The sequence below is a fragment of the Poecilia formosa genome, unplaced genomic scaffold (assembly GCF_000485575.1).
Source record: "Poecilia formosa unplaced genomic scaffold, Poecilia_formosa-5.1.2 Scaffold435, whole genome shotgun sequence".
Taxonomy (NCBI): Eukaryota; Metazoa; Chordata; class Actinopteri; order Cyprinodontiformes; family Poeciliidae; genus Poecilia; species Poecilia formosa.
The window spans coordinates 234,705-252,947 of NW_006800374.1; the positions used below are offsets into that span (position 1 = coordinate 234,705).

At 38.3% G+C, this 18,243-nt stretch overlaps 1 protein-coding gene and 1 long non-coding RNA gene across 4 annotated transcripts in view; both read left to right on the plus strand.

Moving 5' to 3' along the window:
- whrna (whirlin a) overlaps positions 1–17,506 on the plus strand; it is a 116,352-nt gene extending 98,846 nt beyond the window's left edge. For 2 of the 3 annotated variants that reach the window (XM_016663649.1, XM_016663650.1), the window contains 5 exons: positions 6,490–6,564; positions 8,554–9,073; positions 9,359–9,525; positions 11,664–11,786; positions 17,148–17,506. In XM_016663649.1, coding sequence (XP_016519135.1) covers positions 6,490–6,564; positions 8,554–9,073; positions 9,359–9,525; positions 11,664–11,786; positions 17,148–17,330 — 1,068 coding nt within the window. In that variant the 3' untranslated portion in view covers positions 17,331–17,506. The remainder of the gene's footprint in view (positions 1–6,489; positions 6,565–8,553; positions 9,074–9,358; positions 9,526–11,663; positions 11,787–17,147) is intronic. The other variant, XM_016663651.1, reaches the window with a different exon arrangement.
- LOC107833728 (uncharacterized) lies at positions 1,184–2,383 on the plus strand. The gene is made up of 2 exons (XR_001659491.1): positions 1,184–1,875; positions 2,241–2,383. It is a non-coding gene; the product is annotated as an uncharacterized LOC107833728 (long non-coding RNA).
- Positions 17,507–18,243: the final 737 nt, after the last annotated feature.

Genomic DNA, 18,243 nt, shown 5'->3' on the forward strand with positions numbered 1-18,243 from the left:
TAAAACGTTAATATCCTGAGAATAAAGTCTGGGAACGTTTGGGTTCATTTTGTTTTTGGGTTCATATCAGAACAGTTCCATCGTCCGTCTGAATCAGTTCTGGGTTTTTAGGAGAAATAATTTGTTTCTTTTCGTTCCATTTCCTCAGGGTTTCATTCATCATTTTCCTCTCTGCCAAATCCAGCCGGGCGCTTTATTACCAAAAAACTAAATATGACAGCAGCCATTACCTGAGGTCCATTCCATCGCCGCGTTGGTGCCACCAACCAAATGATCCTAATACATCTCACATGCAGCCGGTGCAGAAAAACACTTTCCTTTTTCTGAGTCGTTCCAACAAGCTCCAGTAAAAACACATTTCAGCTCTTATCCTAATTTTATTCACAGTTTATAAACGTTGGACCAACTGCAAAGCTTGAGCTTAAAGGTTACTGGTGTGTTTTTCTGACAGAGTTGACATAAAACAAATGGATCACCCTCACAGAGCGGTTAATCATTTATACCTCTCAGCCTTCACACCCTTTAAATAGGTCAGTTCGATAATAATTCACCTGCTGCCTCACGTCTGAGGAATCCAAAATTATGGGATGCCTCACAGGGAAAAGCATCATTCAGAGCAGAATCTGGATATTTTCAAGACTTGGGTAACTTCCTATGACTCTCAGAAGATTGTATTCAAATGAATGACGGCGGCCCGTCACCTAACGTTGATTTTTACAGCATTTATGTTTCACAGGCAGCAGCAGAAGATCCTGGCTGTCGATAATAATAAACCCAAAATAAGACAATAAAATAAATAGAGGAGCAAAATAAATACATAAGCTGACTCTGTCCTTTAATGGCCAACACAGTAGTTTGTCAGTGGAGAAGTTTTTGGAGAGTCATGTACATATTATTATTATTATTATTATTATTTATTTTCAGCTACGTTTTTGCATTTAAATATTTCCCTGAAATTTTGCAGCTCTGGACACAGAGCTACATTTGGGTTTCTGCTGCTTCTAAAAACAGCCCAAGTGCTTTTAAGAAAAAAAAAAACAACAAAAAAAACACCCAGGCCATTTTTGTTATCAGTTCATGTTTTTTGGTGTCTGGAAAACGAACCGTTTCCAAAACCTTGTAATTTTTGAGTCACATTCAACGGTTACCTAGCAACCCAAACANTATTTTCAGCTACGTTTTTGCATTTAAATATTTCCCTGAAATTTTGCAGCTCTGGACACAGAGCTACATTTGGGTTTCTGCTGCTTCTAAAAACAACCCAAGTGCTTTAAAAACTGATAACAAAAAAAACACCCAAGCCATTTTTGTTATCAGTTCATGTTTTTTGGTGTCTGGAAAACGAACCGTTTCCAAAACCTCGTAATTTTTGAGTCACATTCAACGGTTACCTAGCAACCCAAACATGGAGGATGTTTGCTCAGCTGGTTTTACTGCTGTATGTAAGTGTAAATGTTTTGTTGTTGCCTTATCATCCAGATGGCACTTGCTGCATTTCTATTGGTTGTGCAGAAGGCTCCACTTCTGCTTTTCAAAGATGTATGGCTGTATTGGCAGACTAAAGTCTCACTATCTAGAAATAAATTATTAAAAACATCCAAGGTTGAGGTTGACAAGGTGAGACTTTTGTCACTTTCTGTTTGCTAGCACTCGCTCTAGTTAGCTTCCGTTCTCTTCTTGCTATCAGAGTGAGACTAGAGAAGACTTAAACCCAAAGTCTGTCTTCAGTCTTCACACTTTGTCCATTGTCATTTATTTTTGCTTTGTTTTCGCCACCTAAATGCGACTCAAACCTAAATCTAAAAAATGTCAGTATCTCTGCTTTCTGCCTGTGAACTTAGCTAACAGGGTATCATTGATTTGATCAAACTTTTTGTTTAACCCTTTTAGACCCGAATTTCAAACGTCTGCCTATATAAATCTTCCTTATTTTAATTGTAAGTAGTTATTTAAATGTCTTGTGAGATGATATACTTACCCATGTACCCATAACAACTGGAACTTTCAATATCCAACAAGTCATTTTCACAATTTACCGTCTATTAAACGAGTGCCCCCCGGATTAATTTCACTCTCTGCAGCTGCAGCTGTGAAATTACCGTAATAACCCGATATTGGCTGGAAAGTGCAACGTCTCCCCTTTCAGAAACCGTTGGAATTTTTCAGATAGCGCCAAGTGTGGTGGAATTACGGTACTGCAAATGTTTACATGTCGGCGGCGACAGGTTCGGTTCTAGAAGGGTTAAGCTACAAGCAGAGAAGATGTCTTAAGCAGGAAGGTTGCAGATGTATGGTCATTAAAGAAGACTATTACGCAAAATTCAGGTTTTGTACATTCTTGTATTTCCATTTGAGTCTCTACTGCCTCTAAAACCAGTCCAAGCAATAAAAAAAGCACCTAGCTGTTTTGAGTGTCTGGAAAACGAACCGTTTCAAAAGCCTTGTCATTGTCGAGTCACATTCAATGGTTACCTAGCAACCCTGGCAAAGTCCAGCGCGCTACCTAGCAACCCAAGCTGAGTTCCAGGACATTAAGACTTTGCATCCAGAAACCCCTTACTGCATTCCTGCTGATTGTGCAGGAGGCTCTACTTCTGCTTTTCTATACAACCGTATAATCTGTATAAACAGATTAAAATCTCACTAAGAATGGTTTTGTGCAAAAACTGTCATGAACATGATTTGCTTTGCCCACAGATGTATCCTAACCTGTTTAAGGAGGCATAATAGGTCACATTTAGTAAATCAAATCCCCGTTTTAATAATCAATCATGGATAATTTATCAGCTCACCGAGCTGTTAACTGGAAAAGAAAGATTATTTAAGAGGCGTTCACAAGCATCTAAACATCCACTGTCACAATCAGTTCACATTTTTGGGGTTTAGTTGAGTAATTATTCAGTTTTTCTACATGTTCTGACACAGATGAAGTAAAATGTTAATGTACCAAATTAATTTTAGAGTTAGCGATTTAAATTCATAACCTGCAGTAATGTTGTGTTTCAGGCAGCCTAGACAGGAGAATGCTAATTTCACTCCTTAGAGACTTGACTCGGAAGATATTTGTGAACATTTCTGCAATATTGTTGTTCCACAATTAAATATTACTTTTTAAAATAAGAGTAGAAACCTGCCTTTTGTTGTTTTTAGAGAATCCTCTGAATGTTCAGATGAAAGTGTTTGATTTGGGGGTTTATTCTGTGTGGCGACAGTTTAGCTGGTTTTTGAACAGCAGCTCTCTGTTTGCTAATGTTCTCATGCATGTTTTGTATTTATTCTGGCTCCTATTTGCTGGAAAGCTTTCACATACGAGCCCAAACAGGAAGTAGTAAATGCATGAATATTTGGTTGGGTGACTGCAGAGATAAGCTGTCGACTGTCTTCAGGTTTATCAGCCGAGCAGCCGGTCTCATTCAGGCGGGTTCAGCCCGTCCTCCTCTGAGGAGCCGCGTTAGCATGCTGGCTATTCTGGAGGCTGTTTATGCAGCTTCTGTTTGTGCCGTTTTGGACCCGTGGGTGATTGGTGCTGCTGCTGCATGAGGCAGATTAGAGAGCTGGGTGGGTCTGCGTTCCTGAGCCACTCACAAAGGCAGGTATCTACATAATCAGGTGCATAGCAGTGGATGTTTGTATCGCTGTCACTGTGGGGACATTTTGTTTTTTATGTTTTTATCCCAAAGCCCAGAACGCAACAACACCTATTTGGTTTGGTTTGAATGAAACACCTGCAATACTTTTGGAAGTGATTAAGAAAGGGCTGGACAATAAATCAATAACAACACATATTGCGGTAGACATGTGATCAATATCATTAAATAATACGTCAGAAAATTTACTGAACTCCAATCTGAACCGCAGAGTTAGGCAGAAGAAAGGCTTTCACCGATTGGTGGAATCAACTGACTAGCTCAGTCTTTGGTTGCCCAGCAACGGCCGCCAAACTTTGGTTGCCTAGCAACGAACTGCTGAGTAACTGACCAAGATCAAGTTTCCCCCACCGTTCCTCATAACTGCTTAAAAATAAACAACGACGTGAACAGAAAACTGGATAAAACAGGAAATGTCATTTTAGATATTTAAAACAAAAATAATAATCGACTGATATGAAAGACTTAAATTGTGATATGTTTGCAGTAGGTCTGCCAGGCCAGTCGGTGGCGCTGTAGTGACACAAAAACCACAAAATGGTGCCATGTTTGTTTTGTGAGATGTGGGATTAAAAAAGAGAAAAATGGAGCTTCAATGTTTTCGTTTAAAAAAACAAAAACACATAAAGAGATGAAAGCGGAGTTTTTAAATGTTTCCACTCTGGATCGCGATTTTAAAAATGATAATTTCTGGTCTCCCAAAACGCAGAATCCATGAAGAAGCACAAGATAAATGACAAAAAAAAACTTTAGTGGATACAAAATCGTCTCCAAATGAACAGAAGCCTAGTTTTAAATATTATTCAAAAGTTGCTTTTATTTTCATACTGAAAATCCTTGATGATAAAGAATAATTACACAGCGATATAATTCGATAATATATTTCTGTAAAGCCAATGAAAACACAAAATTCAGATGTTTCTTATTATATACATTTTTTATGTATTCATAATTGTAATTTGTATTTTCATTTTTTATGTATGTATATGTTGGAATTTAAACTTTTTGTTTTATTTCACTGTATTTTTTTTTTACTTTTTTATGTATTCATAAATTGTAATTTTTGTTTATTTGATTATATTTAAATGTTTTTTTGTAATTTCTGTTTTTAATTTTTTTGTAATTTTAAGGTTATTTTATTTTTAATTTATGATTTTTATTCCTAGATTTTAGCATACAAACATGGTTCTGCTGAAAAGTATTTCCATGTAGTTTTTACCTTCCACTAAACTTTCCATTCATATGCCTTCAAACTGAGAAATGGTCAAGTCAGCAGGATTTCCCATTATTTTGTATAACAGCTCTATTTTTAAAAGTCCTTTTAATTAATATTATAAATTCCTGAATTACTTAAAGGTGATCTAATTTGTTATGGCAGGAAAAGAAGCTGCTGCAGGAAATGAAGAGAACCAGCTGAATGTGCTGAATCGTGCTTCACAGCAGCACCTGCTGCATGTCCTGTACAGTCATGGCAGCCGGCCCAGGTTTGCTTACAGTGCAGAGACGCATCTCCGTATGCGGAAAGTCGATTGACTGTTGTGATAAATGGTCGGGGTGTAAGTGCTCCACATGCTGCAGCGACGGATAATCAAGCTGAATGGATGGGGCTTTTGTTTTGGTTCAGTAGCAGAGTTAAATGAAGGGCGCCCGCCGCTTCGCTCAGATTCGCCTCCGTTTGCCACGTCAGACGGTCGGGCCTCCAGATCCAGCTCTGAGTGGAGCTGATGGCTTCTTATCGATTTCACAGTGTGTGTTTCTGTTTGTGAAAGAAGACATGGAGGCTCTGAGCGTCTGTCTGAGGGCTGCATGTCTTCTTTGCTTCCACTGCTTCCTGTCCAGCTTCTAAACAAATGTGGAGCAGCCATGAAATCTGGGACTGAAACATCGGCCGCAAACTACGACTGCAGCTAACGATTATTTCAGTAATCGATTATTCTGACGATTAATCGATTAATCGGATAAGAAAAACATTCCTTCATATGTAGCAAAGGATCCATCCCCACCAAAAAATACTTCTAACTACGACTGCAGCTAACGATTATTTCAGTAATCGATTATTCTGACGATTAGTTGATTATTATGATGATTAAATGGATAAGAAAATGGGCAAATTCTGCAGATTTTTCATTCAGTCACTTGAGACTTTTTTGTTCATTACTAAGAAATATAAAAATCAATTTAATTCTTTGTTTAAGCAAGAAAATAAATATCTTATTGACTAATTTTACATTATTCTATTAGGTATTCTATTGATTAATTGATTAATTGAATTTTTAAAAATGGGCACATTCTGCAGATTGTTCATGTAAGCCTGTTTCGTAAAATATTAAAAATACAAAAAAAATCCAAATAAAGAAACAATTTAATTCCTTTTCTAAATAAAAAATACATATTTTATTTCCTAAAATGAAACAGCACAGTAATCCTTTAGTGAACATTTAATAATCTGCAGCAAAGGATTCACCTGCATCTAAAATATGCTTATAATGTGTGAAGATCTCAGCCCTGTTTGCCTGACTTACTATCAATACAAGGTGAGGCTGATATTATTAATAATCTCAGGAGGTTTTTTAATCAGCTGAAGCTAAAAATGAAACTAGGAGTTCTGGGTAAAACATGTTTACATACAAAATTTCATCTTAAATTCAACATTTGTGGTTTAACTCCTGCTGTGAGTTTGTTCTTCTTCCAGCAAATGGTCTTTTGTAGAGTCTGTTTACTCCCGTTATCGATTAATCGATTACTAAATTAGTTGACGATAATTTTGATAATCGATTAGTCGTGATTAATCGTTTCTGCCTGACTCCCCGGTCTGTGTCCCTCCTCTTCCTCCCGCCTGCAGAACGACAGCGTGGCGGAGAGCAACGAGGCGGATCCTCCGGAGAGCCTGAACACGCTGCTGACCGACGTCTCTCTGGTGAGCTCTGTTGGAAGCAGCCAGAAAATAAGAGATAAGGCCGACAGGGGAGGGCGAAAGGAGATGGGAAGGTGGTTGAAACATGGCTGCAAACTGAAGTGCAGTGGGAGCCATGAGAGATTTGGAAGAAGGAAAGTGGGAGTGAGCGACACTTGAAGCCTTTTTTCCTCCTGAAAGCAGCTCACTGGGGTCTGAAAATCCCATTTCATGACTGAAAACAGATAATTTCCTCACTGCTCAGCTCACGCATCACCATTTTTTATTATTATTTGATTATTTTTGTCACATTTTGTGCACAAACTCTCCTGTTTCTGTGCCCATTCCACTTTTCAGTTTGTGTTTATTCGCTCACATTTGGAAAATGCAGGAAATCAGCAGGATCCGTCCAGGCTGGATGCGTCGTCAAGGCGACCGTAACCGTTACCGACGCTGATGGAGCGATGTAATACAGCTGTGTGAATACAGAACAGCCAGGCTGTGGTTTATTATGCGTGTTCATCTGCACACCACTGGACAAATTCAGGGTTTATCACCGAAAAACACAAAATATTACCAAGTATTTTAGTCCAGTTTCTGGTACAAACATCTCAGAGCATTTTAAACAAGAGAAAACTGACTTACAAGTAACTTTTCAGCAACTTATAGGAGCTTGTTTTGAGTAAATAATTTCATAATATTGATGAAATAATCACTAGTCCCACTGGCAGATTATTTAATTTATAACATGTAAAAATGTCTTGCCATCAGTGAAATAATCTGCCTGTAGAAATATTAAGTTTTCATCAATATTAAGGAATTATTTACTCAAAACAAGCTCCTGTATCTTGCAGAAAAACTTGTAAGTCAGTTTTCTCTTAATTAAAATGCTCTGAGATGTTTGTACCAGAAACTGGACTAAAACACTTTATACAGTGAAAGGATTTAAGAAGTAAAGAAATGTTCTGCTGTCCTGGAAAAAGGCCAGGATCCACTCAGAACGTGTGACTGAACATCTTTATGGTTCTACAGGATTTATTATGTCTTTTAACTGACGATTAATTTTTAGGCCTCAATAAATGATAAATTACGACACAACTCCAAAAAAACATGTTGGGCACAAAAGATCTTCACATTATTCACAGTGAAACGGTTTTCTGGCAATAAGTTAATCTTTTTTAGCATCTGGAAAACAAATTATTTCAGAAACCTCCCGATTTCTGAGTCATAATTGACTGGCACTGCATCCGAAGCAGAGATCCAGCATGTTTGGTCAGCTGGTTTTACTGCTGTACAATGGCTGCTGGAAAAACAAGTGTTTTACTGTTGACTTACCATCCAGAAACCACTTAGTTGGTTGTGCAGGAGGCTCCACTTCTGCTACTCAAAAATGTACAGCTCCATAATTATGTATCCGCTTGCAGCCATTTTCATGTGTGAGTGTAAATGTTGAGTTGGGAGGTGTGGCTAGCAGCAGATTATTTGGATTTAAAGTGACATGAAGCCATAAAAACGCTAAAATCTCATTATCTAAGAATGATTTTGTGCAGAAAAATGTAATGAACATGTTTTGTATAGGCCATAGGTCTATCCCAACTCGTTAAAGGAAGCATAATGGGTCACCTTTAAATGTAAGTTTGTTTGGACATTTCTGAACTCGTTATGTTAACAAATTAAAACAGTTTATTTTTGTGCCTGTATTTGTGGCAGCCAACCAGTTCAGTAGAACGGCTTTGTTAGGTTTTGATCGATGGCTCCTTCCTCGCTGCTCGGCCTTCCAGCCAGATTACGACTCGTTTCACTGTGGATAATGACGTTCTCCTACCAGAAACTTAACACGACTGTTTGGTTTTGCTCTGGTGCTTTGAATAGGCCATCCATCTGCTCTGACCTGTTGAAGGAAACGGGTCAGCTTTAATGATCCGGACCTGAGCGGCGCCCTGCGCCGTGTCGATGTGTTTTTGCGTTTTCTCTGTTAGCGACGGTGATGATGAATGTATCGTCTCGCTTCAGGATGACGTTCAGTCCGCCACAGCAGAGTCGCCCCCCTCCTTCAAGCCTCCGCCCCCTCCGGGGTCTCAGAGGCGCCCGGGGAGGCGGGACGCTCTCACCAAGTGTCCGTCCTCCGAATCCTCCCAGTCCGGGTTGTACTTCACGGCCCCGAGCTCTTCTTCTGCGCCAAGCCGCGACGCCTCCAGGGACTACGCCGCCATCAAGAAGAAAGTGCCCAAGAAGGAGAAAATAACGTCCGCCCAGCTGGCCTCCGTCTCCCAGCACAACATCGGCCCCTTCCCCAGGGTCCAGTCGCCCAACAGAGGCCCCAAACCGGCCGTCCCGTCCCCCTCGCCCCCGCCGCCACCGCCACTTCCTGCCCCGCCTCCTCCTCCCTCGCTCCCCTCTAAGCCGGTGTCCCTGTCCAAGGCCTCCCTCGGCCCGGCTGCCGCCGCCAAGCAGCAGTTTGTGACGGTGGAGGTCCACAGGCCCAACGCAGAGCCGGACGTCAACGAGGTGCGGCCGCTCCCCCAGGCTAGAGGTAAAAACCGGGACAGAAATGATCCTGAACTGGTTTTATCATTTTATAGCTGCAGGAGGTAACGCTTGTAAAAAATATTATCTGATGAAGCTGTCAATATGAGATGAGGAAAATCAATCTGATTGGCTGACAAAGTTACTAGCTTTGTGCTACACTGCCCCCTACGGGTTTGTCTTATTATCTTATATGCAATAGTCAATATGTGGATTTATGTTTACAGCAGTATTGATAATTAATAATGAATTTAATGAAAGAGCGATTGTCTGTCGTCCTGCCTCCCATCAGGCGGCGCCCTGTCCCAGCTGTCCGACAGCGGACAGACCCTCAGCGAGGACAGCGGCGTGGACATCGCCGAGTCGGGACACGTCAGTAAAGACGGTAGCCCCCGATCCTCAGGCGCGCGCCCCGCCCGCCACTCCCAGGACGGTGGAGGGGAAAACCCGTCCAAACCGGTGAGATGGCGCTTCAGAACCGGCTGCAGATTAAAAACACGGAGGATTATCTGCCGCTGAGTTTCTGAGACTCGGTTTAACTGCGTTTTTACTTAGAAATAATGGCAAAATTAAGGAAAATACATATTTGTTTCAGAAAATAAAAACTGTGGAAGTAAAATTTTTTAGAGATGCACCAATATGAAAATTTGGGCCGATATTAATATCCGGTATTAATATTGCTATTATGGCCGATAACCAATATTTAACAATATTATTTATATTTCGCTGCTATTTTGACACATTTGGAAAAAGCAACCAATCAAAAACAGCTAAAAATAAATATTGGTTGTTCATATCGGCCCAGTTTTATTTATCGGACCAATACCGAAATGTTAAAATATAACTAAAATCGTCCGATACCGATGTTGATGCCGATATATTGTGCATCCCTAGTTATGTTGTCTAAATGAAACGATCAAATGTAATTTCCCTCTGGGATAAATAACGTATTTTTTAATTGAATCAAACTTTTCTTGGCTAATATCAGCTTCCAATTATGATTAATTTAGATTTTTTTTTCTTTGAGGAACATAATTTTAAATTATTTGTGAAAATTTCACCTATTTGCATTTCTCAAATATTCTGAAGAAAATGCGGTTTGGGAAACTGAAACACTTAGCCGTAATGCTAGCTGACGCGCTACTAGCTTGTGTTAGCAAGGCAGCCAATCCCGGCACTCCATTCATTTTCCCTGCAGCTGATTGGCCGTCTGCCAACGTGTGTGTGGTTTAAATCGGGTCCAGCTGGAAGAAGCTCAATAAATCAACGTGTGTGATGTTTAGTCCTTCTCCTGATCCTGAATTTAACCCTAACTGCGATCTCTTCTCTCCTCCCTCTTGTTTGTTCACACATCGTCTCACTTATTTCTTCATTTATCACTCATCCATTCATTCAGCCATGATCCATCATTTATCCGTTCACTTGCTGCGCTGTAATGTAACCAAACTGAAATCGCTCTCTGCTCCTGGTTGATTGATGTCAGGAATAACAAGTAAGGATGGGAGTGTTTTATTTATTCAAACTGGCTGCTTTCTTTCCCCTCTGGGGATTACTTCTCAGGGAAATTAGGGATTAAATGGACTGTGTGTAATAAAAAGCTTTTATTGTCCCAAAGAGCAACACATTTACCTTTCTCTCCATTAATGTCAGCAGGATGTGGAGGAAAAGAGGGAAACTGGAAATATTTATTCCAGGTTTTACACATAAAAACTCCTGCTGTGGTCACTGGTGAAAAACTCAAACATGTTTTTGGGGTTTTCTGTTTGTCTCGTAAGAAAAAAAATAGATAATGTGATGATTGGTATTTATTTATACATCATCAATAGATAACAGCTTGAGGATATGAAAAATGCAAAGATGGACCTCGGGGTCACATTTAAATGTGACACACGCCCACAGTAATGTCATTTTAAAGCTCACAGCAGTAGTTTACACTGTTAGCTAAAATGTTAGCTATGCTAACCCTGAAGAACGAACCATAAACATTAGGTATGCTAAAGCGCTATACCAACATGGTAATTAACAAATGCTAATGCTAAACTGCTATACCAACACGGTATTTAGTGGAAGCTAATGCTAAACTGCTATACCAACATGGTATTTAGTTGTAGCTAATGCTGAACTGGTATACCGACATAGTATTTAGTGGAAGCTAATGCTGAACTGCTATACCAGTATGGTATTTAGTGGAAGCTTTAGTTTTCACATTCTAATTTAAATGTTCTATAATGCCTATAGATATGGAAACTGGACATTCATAAACACCAGAAACAGAAATGAACATGTTCTTTGGTGTTGGCTTTGACTGGACCAGAACATTAAACCCCGCTAACATGCTTTAGATTATTCACTGAAGAAATAAACATTTAAATGAGTCAGAAAAAATTAGATGAAATGAAATTCCTGATCTTCTGGCCTTTGACATGTTGAATGTATTCATGAATATATTTATAACACTGAGTTGGTTAAGAAATAAAAGGTCTTGGCCTTTTTAGAAAAACTCATCCTTGCTCAAAGTACAAACTGCAAACATTATTTTACTAAATGATGCTCTTAAATACTTAATAAAATCCTCTCCTCTCCGTTTCCTGCCCCAGCCGGGGCTCTTGGAGCCCACCTCCATGCTAGTGAGGGTGCCAAAGAGTGCCAGCACCCTGGGTATCGCCATCGAGGGCGGAGCCAACACTCGCCAGCCGCTGCCGCGCATCGTCACAATCCAGGTGAGTTCAGAGAAACGAGGAAAATCCATGAGATTCAACATCCTAGAAGTCTTTCTGATGAGAAGCTGGAGGCAACTCCTCTCTGGTTACATTTCACCAAACCTTCTAGATCAGGGACCAGTGTTGTGGTCAAGACCACCGATCCTGAGACCAAGACAAGACCAAGACCAGAGCATGTCTGGTCTTGGTCTCTCAAAGACTTTTAGGGTCGAGACCGAGTAAAGACCAAGACCAGAGCCCCGCGCTACAGGACACGATAAAATGGTGAAATATGATCAAAATTGCTTCTCAAATTGATCTGAAAGATCTTTTTGTGATATTTTCCAATGAAAACCAACGTGTTTGTGGTTCTAATTCGGAAATATTTGCACTTATTTATGACAGTAAATGTGACTTTTAATGCAGATCATAGACTATAATCTGACACTAATTAAAGCTGAGGCAGCTGTTTAGTGCAAGTAAGAATGTTTTTGACAATTTTTGAGAAAGGGTTTTTCAATTATTTTGGATTGTTTGACTCAGTGCCTTAAATTTTATTCATAAAAAGTCTTAAATTTGAGTTGGTGAAACCAGCAGAAACACAGGAGTTGAGAATAAACTCAAAATAATACGAGATTAGTCATAGTAACATGAGATTAAACTCAGTGTTTTGAGAACAAAGTCATACAATTTTAAGATTAAAGTTGTAATATTATTTCGTTATTCTCATAATTTTTTAAATTATTTTCTAAAACTGTGTAAAATATTATTTCTTATATGATTCAACAGTTACCAAACTGCAAAAAGTGGAACTATGCATTTTTGAATGACTGAAGGATGACTTTTTAAAGAGGTTGTAGTTTACTGAGATGCTCCTGCGTACAGGAAATATAAAACGGTTTCCATCTGTTGGTGCATCTTTCTGTTTCTGTGAGTCAGCAGATCGTTTTCAGGGAACACAGGACTGGCGATTTTAAAAGGTCTGAGCATTCAGAGCCGTCACTCAGCCTCCCACTTCACCGAGACGCTGATTGAAATAAAAAAATGAAGTGGGGTTGGGTTGGGTCGGCTGATTGCCAAGGGAGGGATAAAAGGTTTGGAAATCAGTGCATTCAGAATCAAATAGGCGACTGGAGGACAGGATGTTAGAAAAAAAACATGAGATTGGAGATAATAAGGTGAGGAAGACCAGGGCTGCTGCTCTGGATGTGGAGGTTGGAGGTCATGGTGCTGTTCGTGCTTCTGGTAGCAATCAGAAAACAAATCCTCCCTGAAACTTCTTCTGGTCCGCTGCTTCACCTGAAGCAGAAACCGACGGGAACTGGCTGCTGAATAAATGCAAAAATCAGGAAGTACCTAATAAAAGCAATCATTGGTTTATAAGAACCTTTTATTTATGTGCCAAGCGAGACGAAACTTCACGAGGCTCAGCTTTTTGGGAATTAAATTTCTTTATCACAAATAATGGAGTAAGCCTTTGAATGAAGCCGTTTTACAGGCAGCATTCCCCATTACTGCCTCGCCGATAAGAACCTCGGTTTAATTCTCCGTGTCTCTAAATTTAGAGTCATAAACAACATTTATACCTCAAAAATGGAGCTCTGAGTCACTTCACTGGGAGACTAATAATGAAAAATATGCTCCTCATTACAGTGGATAATAGCAGAGGAAGGAACAAGGAGCTCTTTCTCTACCGCTGAGTGGCGTCTCCACCTGAAACCAAATGAAAGATCATGTTAGGAAACATTCGGATTTCACAATTAAAGGAAAGTTTTTAATTTAAAAACAACTGTAATGTAGTTATGAAAGACATCTTAAATATATTAGAGCCAAAAATGCAACAATTTACTGATAATTTAAGAAGGTTTTTGAACCCATAATTGCATATTAATCCAGTAAAGCAGTGGAGACACCGCTAGCTAAAAAGTTAGCTATGCTAACCCTAAACCACTAATCACAGATATTAGTTTCACAAGCACTAAAGGGCTACACCAACACAGCATTTAGCATATGCTAATTCTAAACCACTAATTATGAGCATTGTTTCCGCTAATGCTAAAGCACTATGCTAATACAGCATTTAGCTAAAGATAATCCCAAAGCGTCAATAATAAACATTAGTTCAGCTAACGCTAAACCACTACACTGAAATGATATTTAGCATATGCTAGTTCTAAAGCACTAATTATCAACATTATTTTCGCTAACGCTAAAGCATTATGCAAATACAGTTTTTAGCTAAATTAACATCATAAACATTAGTTTTCGCTAGCACTAAAGCGCTACATCAATACAGTATTTAGCAGAAGCTAATGCCAAAGCACTAATCATAAACATTAGTTCTGCTAATGCTAAACCTCTACACTGACATGGTATTTAGCAGAAGCTAATGCTGAAGCACTAATTATAAACTTTAGTTCTGCTAGCGCTACAGTCTACAGGAGCTAAAGTGTAGCTGACCTATGTGTTGGCTTAAAATCTTTATTACAGTACTGTTGTTTATTCTGAATAATACCAGTAATTTGTCACAGCGTGTGTGATTGTTTGGCTCTCAAAGTGATGCATATAAACTCAGTTATACAAGAGGAAGTCTACTTTTATATTCATATTAATTCCTAAACAACAAAAAAGCCTTCTAGATCTAAAATTTGCAGCTGCAATTTGAGAAGCGCCTGCAGAGGGCAGCAGAGTTTCACACAGATTTCTGTAATCAAAAAACTGAATCACATACACAAATCATTTCCACAGATTTGTTTATGCAAACATAAACAAATCTGTGTTTAAAATTACATTTTTAAGCATTTTTTGTTCTACAGAATTACATGATTTGATGTATTAGCACAAAATATTTTTCACTCTAATTTGTAATCATAATATTAGGACATCTGTGTGAAACCGGTTCAAACTGGATCTGCTTTTTATAATGATCTAAAACAAACATCTTCAGATTACTAAACTCGCTTTGAGTGAAGAAGAAGAAGAAGAAAAAAACGCAATTAAGGTTTTCTTTGTTGTTTAGCTTCCCATTGGCCTCAGACGATAGCATCAAAGCTTTGCCCAGACAGTTCAGTCTCTCTGCAGCAGTGAGAGGTGATACAGCAATTCCCTGGCTTCTGTATGTCCAATCGCTCCTGTCCTCAAGGGCTTTCCTCTCAGCTAGACCAAATCTCCACATCTGAGGATGGAGAAAAACTGCTGCAGTTGTACCTGTCCCTGTATTCTCAATATTCTGGAGGATTTGTGTTGCCTTAGAAGGGACCCATTATGCAAAATCCACATTTTGATTGTTTCCATTTGGGTCTCTGCAGCCCAAATTATTAAAAACAAACCGACCCAGCTTGTTTTTGGAAATAAGTTACCCTAGCAACCCCAGCGGAACTCTGCCCGTTACCTAGCAACCCCAGATGAACTCCAGCATGTTTACTGAACATGCTGGAGTGTTCTAAGCTAGAATCTCATGATTTTTAGCCAAAAATGTAACCAATCTGTTTTGTATAGGCCATAGACCTGTCCTAACCTGCTCAGGAAAGAAAAGATGTCACTTTTAAAACCGACCTGAGGATGTGGGTCTAATGTAAATGGTTCTGTTGTTGGTTTTGGTCCTCATTTCTTCACATATTAGAAATAAATTCTGTCAATTTATAATGAAATGGTCATTCTCTGAAAGGTTTTTTTTTCTCATTTATGAACAAAATAATTTTTTGTTTTTATTGAAACATTTATTTTAATTTCAAGACGTTTTCTTAGGTTCTTTTGATGCAGCTTCTGAGGTTTATATTTAAAAATCAGAAATAAAAAAATTAAAGATGCACAAAAACTTTACATTAGGAAATAACACTCTTCCATTAAAAGCTACTTTAATTTATTATGATAACCCATCTATTTATTCTATAATGAATATTTATTTCACTAATGTGACCTAAAAATGTTTTTCATACGTCTTGTTATTGGTTTAATTAACATGTTTATTCATAACTGCCTCTGAAATCACATTCTTGTAAGTATTTATGTAAGATAAGTTGCCTTTATAAGAATTTTGCACCATTAAAACTCATCAACATCCATCTAATCCATATTTAAATCAGGCATTATGCAAGAATTCAGGAAATAATTGCCAATATTGTAAATTTTACCCACAAGAGAAACTAAGAAGCCCTTTTCATTAAGTTAAAAAAACAAAGTTAACTAAACCAATTTGCTTAGATGTAATGAAGGCATGAGAACATTTTCAGAGGATTTTACCAACTCAGAAGTTGGTAAAATTGTTTAAATCGTTTGATTTTCAAAGCCCCATTTGTGATGCAAATTTAGCAATAAATATCCTCCAACATGTTAAACCTGCTGGTAATTTGACTCAAAAACGCTTCAGGTGAAACTATTTTTATTATTTAGAAACAAATAGACTTGTGTGAAATTATTAATTGTTTTGATTTTGAAATAATCGTCAACTAATTTACCAATCGATTAATCATTAACTGCAGTAAACAAACTTTAAAAAATGCCATTTGATGAAAGAACAACATGGAGTAGTAATTCAGTCCAAAAAAGATACATTATCCATTTAAGATATAAAATAATTTCTGTAAATGTGTTTTACAAAATTCTGCTAAAAAAATCCCAATTACTGTCCAATTATTAATCCAAAAATAATCTATTTTTAAGCTGCAGATACGTCTTTTACTTTAAATTATACTAAGTTATTACATTTTAGGTTATACAATTTACATTTTCTTATTTAAAAAAATTTGAATTATTTGTTTTTTTCATCTTTTAATATATTGGTTATATGGTTAGACTGAAATACTTATCACGATATAAGTGTTTCATATCAGTCCATATCGATAATTATTGATTAGTTTTTTGTTTTAAATGTCTGAAATCCTGCCAGGCTGTTAAGATGTTTCCTGTTTCATCCAGTTTTCTCTCCATGTCGTCATTTTTTATTTTTAATAAGTTTCGAGGCGCTGAGGAGAAACTTGAAACTGTTGCTGCGCCAGTTACTCACCAGCTTGTTGCTAGGTAACCAGAGTTGGGCGGAACTTGAAACTGCTTCCTACCCAGCAGGCTGTTGCTAGGCAACCAAAGAGCATGCGAGTTAGTTGATTCCACCACCTTAGCTTAGCTTAAATGTTGAATATTCTATCAGACGTATTACCTATTGATATCATGATATATATTATTGATTCAAGTGTTTCATATTTTTTATCCAATTAATCATCAGATTAATCAATGGGGAAGATCATTTGTGTAGCTTTTTATTTTTCCTTGTTTTTACTTTTTGTCTGAAATAAATAAATTAAAGTAACTGAATTGTTAGCTGCAGCCCTAAATGTGACCTTGTCCTGGTGCTATGCTGATGTACTTCCTGTGTTTGCGCTGCAGAGGGGCGGCTCGGCCCATAACTGCGGCCAGCTGAAGGTGGGTCAGATCATCCTGGAGGTAAACGGGGTTTCCCTCAGGGGCCGAGAGCACCGGGACGCCGCTCGCCTCATCGCCGAGGCCTTCAAGACCAAAGAGAGGGACTACGTCGACTTCCTGGTGACGGAGTTCAACGTGGCGCTATAGCTGCTAGCAGGCGACGATGATGATGATGATGATGATGATGGTGACGGCCAACCTTCTTCACGATCTGATGGCACAAACCGAAACAGAACCACCGACTGATCTCTGAGCCCTCCTTCTCTTTTCTAATCCAACCTTTAACTTGAAAGGCATTATTTCCTCAACGTGTTACCTCCAGCCTTTCTGGTTTCTTTCTGTCTGAAACCTGCAGCTGTTGGAACGGATCCTCGCTCTGTCTGACGTCTCCTTTATTTATTTAACGTTTATTTCTGCTTCTGTCTGAGAGTGAACTGTACAGCTGAAACCGACGGATGCTTGACTTTACAAGCTCGGGTTTGTACTGTATGTAAAAATGGACATATGTAGATACAGATGGATATATGCTGCACACATTAAAATGCTCCTATATAAATAAAAACATGTGTAACCTTTGAGTTATCTTTAAACCTTTTGTATGAAGAGCTCAGAAATAGACTTAAAGGGGTACCAGATAAGTCAGTTAACTATAAAAATGGGTCATTTAATAATTATCTTCCAAATTTTGATAAATGGTTCCTTCCTGTATGACATAAAGTAGGTTAGTTTGAAAAAGTAACTCAACATGCCACAATCCACAGAAAATTAAGAGCAGATAAAAAAATTAACCAATGCCTACAAGTCTAGAAAGTATGAAAGAAGATTAGGGCCAACAATACAATAAAAAAAATATGCTCTCATAATTCTGACTATAATTTCAAAATGCTGACATTTTCTAAGAATTTGGATTTGAGTTTCAGAATTCTATTTTCTTAATTCTGAGTTCTTAGAATTCTGATTTTAATTTCAAAATGATGCTGATTGTTTTTTCAGGGGAAAAAAATCAGCATTTATCATCCTCTGTTTCAGACTTCAGAATTTTTTTTAATCAGAATTCAGA